At 45.2% G+C, this 9219-nt stretch overlaps 1 protein-coding gene across 1 annotated transcript; it reads right to left on the bottom strand.

The window, feature by feature from the left end:
* Positions 1-806: 806 nt before the first annotated feature.
* LOC111858930 (achaete-scute homolog 5-like) lies at positions 807-6055 on the bottom strand. The gene is made up of 2 exons (XM_023841146.1): positions 5967-6055; positions 807-2202 (listed from the first exon to the last, which is right to left on the bottom strand). The coding sequence occupies exon 2, from the start codon at positions 1916-1918 to the stop codon at positions 1277-1279; it is 642 nt and encodes a 213-aa protein (XP_023696914.1). The 5' UTR covers positions 1919-2202; positions 5967-6055; the 3' UTR covers positions 807-1276.
* Positions 6056-9219: the final 3164 nt, after the last annotated feature.

Below are 9219 nucleotides of genomic sequence, written 5' to 3'. Positions count from 1 at the left end.
CTTTTCATAGGATTCCTCCTTTTTAATCCTTAGTCCTTTTTGGACACAGGTGTCCTACCATTTTAAACTCAAGCCGGTGGTGGTAATCGTAATAGTGACCCAAAACTTCTCTTTGGAAAATGTGAGATTTTTGGACCAAGATGATCACACAGGCATTTGATAGTGCTATCATTTCGATGTTTTGTCACAGAGTATGGCATGACAATCTAATAGTTCTCTATCTGATTTATACGACACCCTAAGAGGTACATATGTAAAAATGTAGCGACTTGGTGTATTTGAAGAAAAGGTTCTTTTAGCTCATTATATGCTTACAATGTGGATTATGTTTGTGCTTTGGCATCATAGGAAAAATCACAATGACAAGTTTGTTACATTGCCTCCAGCTTTTAAAATCACCAAGGCCGCCGCCCCACAAAAATCAAGCGGTTCAGTGAATTAATGAACTTTGAAATAATTGGCTCTGTCTCAGTGTTTCTGGAAGTTAATATAAAAACCAAGAAGTCTGTCTTGCTCCTTAACTGTAAAAACCTAACGATTTCAGTTAACCCAGAATCTGAATTTGGCAGTAATTTACTACCATTGAATATGCATGTAACCTCCTTTTGTTTGACGTTACTGACATTCAGTGATGAAACCCTCCAAATTAAGACACCACACTCTCTATTTTATTTTTTACCAAATATCTTTATTGATCTTTATGAACATCAGTTCTCCTTTTATTTTTCGACGTGCTGGATTCTTAAACCGGAAGCCAATGGCTGTTTTATTTCAGGGTTACATAAAACAGATAGAATTTCCCCAAACTGTCCATCTTGTTGATGTCTTTAAGCATATTTTACGTATTCAGTAATATCAAAAAGCGTAATTAAAATGAAGGTTCACTGAAGCCCTCAGCTCAAATCAGAACTCATGAGGAGGAGACATTGAACCAAAGCCTAAAAATCACACTGAGTGCCTCCTCCCTTCATTTTAACTGGCTTATTTGGAAATAAACACAGAGCGCAGTACCAGTGTCGGCCATGAAGCACTCAGGCCACTATCCCTAACCGGCCTCAAGTCCCACAGTAGCCTCTTAGCTTTGATGCTAAAACCTTGCTGTTGGGTCGTACCCTACTTCCATGTAATCACCAGTGATTCATTCATGTCATAAATAAAGTCTTGAGGAAAAACTAGCCTCAGAAACTTCAGGATCCAAAGTACTGTCCTTGTTTGTGGTTCTCCTTCCCTCAGCCTCTTCCATCTCGTCTCTCTTGTCCTTCAGGCTAACATGGGTCTAGCTCCCGCTTCCTTCTGACTCCTCACAGTAGAGCCTCGGAGAGGAGGAGCCAGACTCCGCATCACTGTGGCCCTGGTCTCCCAGAAGGAGGGACCTGCAGACGGGGTCCTTGCAGGCGGGCTCCCCGGGCGGCAGCTGGCTAACCAGCGCCTGCAGGTGCTTGATGTAGCGGATGGCGGCGCGCAGCGTCTCCACCTTACTGAGCCGCTTGTCGCCGGCGGCCGCGGGCAGGTGGTCACGCAGCTTGGCGTAGCCCTGGTTGACGCACTTCACCCGCTGGCGCTCGCGTTCGTTGCGCTTCTGGATGAATGCGGGCTCAAAAGGACACTCATAAAGCCCCAGGTGTCCACGAAAAGCAGGGAGGTAGGAAAAGAAGGGCGAGGCACCCCCATAGGGGCCCTCATAGAAGCCTGCATCCACACTGGTAGGGTACAGCAGCAGGGGCATGGTGTGGGGAAAGGAGTCGCTAGAGAGGAGGTGTCGATGCTCGGGGTGGCCACTAGAGGGCAGCATTCCATACTGCAACCCACTCCGACTCAGTAGATTGGGCTGCCGCTCCACTAGTGTGTGGGAGAAGCTGTTGCTCATAACGACCCCGGAATGTAGATTCGTATTGCCAATTTGTAAATCAGTTCTCATTTGCAATTACAGCCTTGGGAGTGAGATCAAGCGTTAAATGAAAACAAACCAGGAAAACATTCCCCTAACATTTGTGTTCATATGCACTGTGACAGATGTTTGTCCTACTATGGAAATTTTAAGATCGATTATAACAGGCCATTACATCTTTCTGTCCGAAGGACATGCAACTATCGGGTGTGAGAAGATCCTCCCGTCCTGCTTCAGGATGTGTGCTGTGGCCGTCAGCCAGAATCAGCAGACGCAGGAGACTCAAAGATCATCTTCGTCAAGTCGTCCCAATGCTGTGGAGGAGGAGGGGTACAATCAAAGGAAAACAGGAGATTAGTCCTCTGTACAAGACAAGTTGGTTTCAAAGGCAGGCTTAAGATAATAATGCGACAGTGTTCAGGGTGGGGCATCAATGCGACAGGGTTCAGGGTGGGGCATCAAAGCGACAGGGTTCAGGGTGGGGCATCAATGCGACAGGGTTCAGGGTGGGGCATCAAAGCGACAGGGTTCAGGGTGGGGCATCAATGCGACAGGGTTCAGGGTGGGGCATCAATTCGACAGGGTTCAGGGTGGGGCATCAAAGCAACAGGGTTCAGGGTGGGGCATCAATGCGACAGTGTTCATGGTGGGGCATCAATGTGACAGTGTTCAGGGTGGGGCATCAATGAGACAGTGTTCAGGGTGGGACATCAATGCGACAGTGTTCAGGGTGGGGCATCAAAGCGACAGGGTTCAGGGTGGGGCATCAATGTGACAGTGTTCAGGGTGGGGCATCAATGCGACAGTGTTCAGGGTGGTGCATCAATGCGACAGTGTTCAGGGTGGGACATCAATGCGACAGTGTTCAGGGTGGGGCATCAATGCAACAGTGTTCAGGGTGGGGCATCAATGCGACAGTGTTCAGGGTGGGGCATCAATTCGACAGGGTTCAGGGTGGGGCATCAATGCTAACATTCAACATCAAAGTGCAGCTTTTGAAGCTTGGCTCAATACCCTGATCATAATGAACTGTTTAGCATCGATTAAAACAACATTGTGCTAAAAAGCTGATATGAATCGACTATTCAACCCTCAGCTGTGAACATTCTGTCAATCTAGTGGTAGAACGTACTTAAGCCTTTTTTCTGTAAAGTGATGTATTTAAAAACATCGGGTGTGGTGTGATAGTTCAGTAGGTAGCTGTATTGCTATACATCTCCATGGACGTGGCTCAAGTCCCTCCTCTGTTCTGTGTGTATGGAGATATGCATGTTTCCCTTGTGCCAAAAATATGCTTAAATTATCTGTGCAGCTACCTACTGAACTATCACACCACAGTGTGAGTGTGTTTCCCGGCATGGTCCTCTCAGACCCTCAGACAGCCCATGGGAAGCTTGGAGGGAGTAAAAATGTCTGGGGGGGTCCCTGAGGATCAGGCTGGGTGACCCCGACAAGGATATGCCATTAGAGAACGGATGGAGGTGTAGACTTTTCTCTCAGTACCGAGCTTGTCAGCCATTTTTTCAAGAAGGTGGGTGGACCTCCAGGACCAACAACTTGCAAGGTGTGAAGAATCAGACTTCACAGCCTTTCAGGATCTGCCACCACTCATCAGTGTGTTTCGGAGCTCTAAAGGCAGGTGGGAGATCAGAGCGGAATTCCCCGTCTCTGTAGGTGGGTATCGGGTATCCCAAAGCGAGTGCGGAGTCGCCGCCAAAAGCCATTTCAGCGTTTAAAGGCAGAGTGACGCGATTCGCAGCTGTCCATCACCCCGGCGTGCTCCAGCATTCCCGATGGAGAGCCAAACAGGAGCAAGACCCTAGCTTGCTGAGGGAAACACCGCAGCTGCAAGACCTGAAAGACTATGGGAAATTCTCCAGTAGGACTGGAAAAATGCTGGAGGCCCAACCGGGAATAGGTTTGGAGTAAAGCAGGACTGCTTGAGAGGAACTCAGGTGGGAACAGAAAATCCCACCAATAAAATGTGCTTGTAGCCACAGTAAAAGCTACGGCACTTTCAACACTGATATGTGATAGAAATAGCTTGAAAATGCTATATTTTTATATAAAAAGCTATATGCTGTCATTATATGGTAATGTCTGGACACATGGTAAGCCCACCCACAATGCATTTCAAAGCTTTATTCCTCCCATGGCCAGACTGACTGCTGTGGTGTACTAGTTATCAGTTATACCTTTTCAGTTATATGGTGTCAGTTGGGTGGTTTCAGTTATATGGTTTCAGTTGGATGGTTTTAGTTATATGGTTTTAGTAGGATGGTTTCAGTTGAATGTTTCTGTGGCTGATGTGAGGCCAACACTGTTACCCCTATTTCTCTAATGACTTTTGAGTGATGATCCCAGTGACACTCCTGCTCCCAGGAGCGTGGGTCAGAGCAGCACAGTATTTCTGATGCTCTTGTGGCAGAAGTACAAGAAAGTGAAGCTGAGACTAAGCAGCTTGTAAAGTTAGAGTAGAGGCGGAGCAGATTGTGTGTGAGCGGAGCCCTTTGGCTTTTTCCACTGTTCCCCCTCCCAGTCACGTTGCCGCTTGCCTGTCCACCTTTCTAATGTTTTCATACTTCCATAAATTTCCTATCGTAACCAGATGACATCAAAAGTAATAATCTATTTCATCATCTTCAGAAAAGCATGCATACAGAAACCTATAAATTACATTTGATGTGAAGCTGAGATGACATTGGATTTTAAGATGCGGGTTCTGAACCCATGAAGGGACAACTGCAATCATCGCCTATAGTTTTACTAGTTTTAATTATATTCAGTAAATCTCCATTTGCATTAAACATTGATTGTGAAGCTTTGCACAATAATAGTGACGTTCACCCCACCCTCTGGGGCAAATTTTGTGCCCCAAAATGCCACACTCCTTCAAGCGCCACTCTACGTGTGTGTGTGTGTGTGTGTGTGTGTGTGTGTATAGTACTGTCCAAAGAAAATGATGTTTAAATGATCTTCATGTTCGTACAAAACTATGCTATTATACCTGTCAAAGTGCTTAACCATTTCAAAAAATCTCCCAAAGTCATCTTAATATTTGCAGCAACCATCCAATACACCTATGTATGTTTTGACTTGACCACAAGTACATCTTATATAGCTAATCAATACCTCATTGACTTTTCTAACTAATTAAATTAATTACTTAAGTGAGCTGGTGGTGAAATTTAATATGGAATAGCTGAGGTGCCCCTGAGGAGAGGTTTGGGAACTGAAGCCGTGTTCATCTAGCCGTCCAACAAGTCATCAGTAAGTTTTTGGAGAGCAGAAGAAATTCTTGCTAGTTTTTGTTGTGTTACTCTTAATTTTCACAAGTTCCAGTGCTAAATAGTATTTTTTTGCTCTGAGCAGAAGTACACTTACTACCCAGATAAATAACCTTAAACACAAGACTTTTGCACAGTACTGTGCGTGTGTGTGTTATTATATATGCATATATATACGTATATGTATATATATGTGTGTGTGTGTGCGTGTGTGTGTGCGTGTGTGTGTCTGTACATATGTAAATGGCTGTCTTTTGATTGAATAGTCCCTTTAGGTTCTTGCTGTGTTGATGATGCATTGTATAGCTCTTACTCTGATACTGCTTACTCTCGTTACCGGTCATTCCTCAGAAGCTCAGCCTAGCTGCACTGACGCCGAGCTGCACTGACGCCGAGCTGCACTGACGCCTAGCTGCACTGACGCCGAGCTGCACTGACGCCTAGCTGCACTGACGCCTAGCTGCACTGACGCCGAGCTGCACTGACGCCTAGCTGCACTGACGCCGAGCTGCACTGACGCCGAGCTGCACTGACGCCTAGCTGCACTGACGCCGAGCTGCACTGACGCCTAGCTGACTCCTTGACAGCTGCATGTTTGTAACGTGCTATCGGCCCTCACATTGCATGTCACTTTGGACAAATAAAGCATCTGCCAAAATATAAGTAATCGTTACATCAGAGACGGAGATGAGAAACCCACTTAACGTCTATGCGGGTGAGTTATTCCATGGTGAAGCTGTCAGGGTGGCGGCCCCTGTGGCTGGCTGTACCCCCCCGGGCCCAGCCCTTACCTGCAGAGCTGACGATATGCCAGGCTGTGATTCCGGCTCAGACAGACGCCCTCTGAGTTGGCAGGCTGCTCCCTCGCTGTGCTCCTCAGGGCTCCTTCCATCGAGTGCACGCAGACTGGTGGGAGGTGGGGTCGACTCAGGTCTTTACCTGCCCCACCTCACCATATTCCGCCCAAAAAGGGGGTGGGGCTTGTGCTGTACCTCGTGAGGGGGGGGGGGATTGTAGCCCTGGGGCCCCTCTAGCGTCACAATCAATGAGGCACAATTAACACTCTAAAGCAGTGATATGTTAACCAGAAAGCCACAAAGAAAAGGAGTGTAACGTCAACAACCAACCTCTATGAATAACTGTCATATGCAAGCTGACAGGCGTAATACCTACCCGTTACCCTTTTAACAAAACGGAAAATGGCTGTCAGTGTTTCTCTGATTTTACAAAAGAGATATTACATGATTTTTGCACTTAAAAAATGAAACATAACCCCAAGCATTACTGATCATCTGAAGACAGGAGGGAGCAAAAATGCAGACTGTCTGGCAGGGAGCTCGGAGGGAGCAAAAACATGGACCGTCTGTGGGTCCCGGACGACCGGACTGGGAAACACTGTGTTATATAAAAATCTTTTTCCCTCGGAGGATGAGGATCCCATGCTGGACTGGCATAGTAGCGACACTACAGTTTGCAAAGCTGAGTCAGATCCATGTTCCTGCTGCCTGGAGGAACCCATAAGTACAGAGGAAAAAACTCAAGGCACACAAGTTCAACACTAGAGCAATTACAGTTGACTAATTACATAATTTATTGGCCACAGCATGCAGACACGGATGCCCCCAAGTCAAATCTGGGGGAAGAATCACACACAATTCGCAGCCAGTATAAACCAGCTCTTAGGAATGAAGCGGCGAGTGGTGATGGAGAGAGAACTACACCAGTAAACCAGTACATGAGAGTTCATGGTGGAGTAAATAAATAATTGTATTTTTTTCTCAGATTTATAAACTCATCTAACCCAGGGCTTGGTGGGGGGGGGGGGGGGCATCACAAGAGGGAGTGAAACTATGCCTGAGATCCTGAGATCAACTCATGTGAAGTTGGACAGGAGATAAAAGTATCTTAAGGGCCTTTTTATCATAGTCCCTGGATTTAGAAGTGTTGGTTTAACAGGGATTTCAGTCTGATGGTTTGACTGAGCACATTCTTTTCATGTAGAAGAGGAAGGTACCTTCACGACATCGGCCAAACCGAAACACGCGGGTAATGGTTCACGTTTAGACTGGGACTCTTCAAAATATTCCATCAACTATAGAGAACATCAATAAATGATTAATCCGCATGATGCCAATAAAACACTAACTGCCTCACAATCACATGTCCAGATAGGCTATTCAAACTGCTGTTTAGCCGATGACATTTATTGCAATCGTCTAGTTCAGACTCACAAATCCGCCGTTAAACTACCTGCTTGAAGTTATATTTGTGCTGCTTTCGGGTTAATCCCCCATTTCCAACGCTAATTAAACAGTCTGGCTCTTTGCACCCCTTCCCCAGATCCGTGACCGGCAATTAGCTGCGGTACAGTAAACTGAAATTTAGTCTCGCGAACAATGCGAAGCAAGCTGCTGCACGCTCGCGCGCTTTGAACTCGGATGCAGTGGGGACGCTGCCGCCGCACTGGGGAGGGTTAGTAGAGGGGTAGGGGCTGCACCCACAGCTCCGATCCGGATCGGGTTGCAGCCGCAGCCGTCTTCAGCGCACATCAAACGCGCGAAGCAGCTTTTGAAGCCTCAGTCGTCACCCTGTGTCGCGGCGAGCAGCTTTCCGAAGAGAATGAACGTGTTGAATCTTCCTGACATAGATGTTCCAAATGAGAATCGTTATCCGAAATTTGAAGACCTCCTTACAGTCTTTTCGGAAGTCTTTATTAAGTGTCTCTTTGGATGAATGTCCTTATAGGTTATGCATTGAGGAGCTGACCAATGGGAAGACCAAAATCTATTATATATGAATGAATGAATAAATGAATGAATCAATCAATCAATCAACGAATGACTGTATACATGCATTGTCATTGTAGAAGGTACAACGAAATTGGGAGACTATCCTTGTCGATGCCAGAAAGGATACAAATACAGAAAAAATAAGTAAACAATATAAACAGAAAATAGAATGTAAATAAGTAAATAGAATATAACATTGAATATAAAAGGAGAGTAAACATGTAAACAGTGTAAAAACAAATAGAAAAATGACAAAAACTAGATGTTTAAATAAAATAAGTTTTATGGATATTCCTGTCTTTGTGATTCAGTTTCACAATAAATATGAAAATATTGCACATTTCAGCAGTGTAACTATGAATACGCTTTTAGGTAGTAATTTAGGTAATTTACGCATATTGTGAACTTAAGCAAAGCACAACCAGCATTAGATACTGGCAACACAGTGAAAGATCAAATGCTACTTCAATGCAACCAGCAAGATAAGGTAAATATCCATAAAATTCCATAATTTAATTCAAATGGTTAAAATTCAAACTGGGTAATTTTTTTAGCACTCCTTTGACTCCTGTTGCTTGTGTGGCACAGAAGAAGCCATAGCATAAGTCACCTGACCATGGGAGCTGTCTTCAGCTATAGGATTTGGCTCAGACCTACATTTTTATTCCTATTGTGAATAGAAATCAGCATTGATCAGGGCACAGGTCCACAGCAGGATAGGAAAAAAATGTGTATTTTCATGTTGGGAATCAAACGGACTGATTGGGGAATAGGAACTGAAGACACAATATATACATCAAAAAGCTCAGAATAAGCCATCTGATGGAGTAAAAGGGACAAACAAAATGAGTTTATAGATGTAATAGTTGTACTTACTCCTTCAACATAAGATAAAACTTTATTGAAATTCCACTGCATACAGCAAGGTATGTAAGTTTACTCATTTACTAAGTTTACTCATTTACGGATTTTACTTATTTACTGATGTTCCTCATTAGTCTGATGCTGTCACCAAATCTGACTGACAGTAGAAGGAAGGGTTGCTGTTTATGTGCTTCATGTGCACACAAACAAACATATAGTGCAAAACAAGACGCCGGGCAAAGGCAGCACGCATAGTGCAGACAAATAAACAGCGCAAAACGAAGCGGGGGCTGATGGTGAAGGAAATACGCAGTAAACACAGAGCACCACGGCAACGCCAGCCACCTCCTGCACAACAGACGCCCATAACCCAGCCACAGCCCCCCCCCCC

The sequence above is a fragment of the Paramormyrops kingsleyae genome, chromosome 8 (assembly GCF_048594095.1).
Source record: "Paramormyrops kingsleyae isolate MSU_618 chromosome 8, PKINGS_0.4, whole genome shotgun sequence".
Taxonomy (NCBI): Eukaryota; Metazoa; Chordata; class Actinopteri; order Osteoglossiformes; family Mormyridae; genus Paramormyrops; species Paramormyrops kingsleyae.
This window is presented reverse-complemented; position numbering and strand designations above follow the sequence as displayed.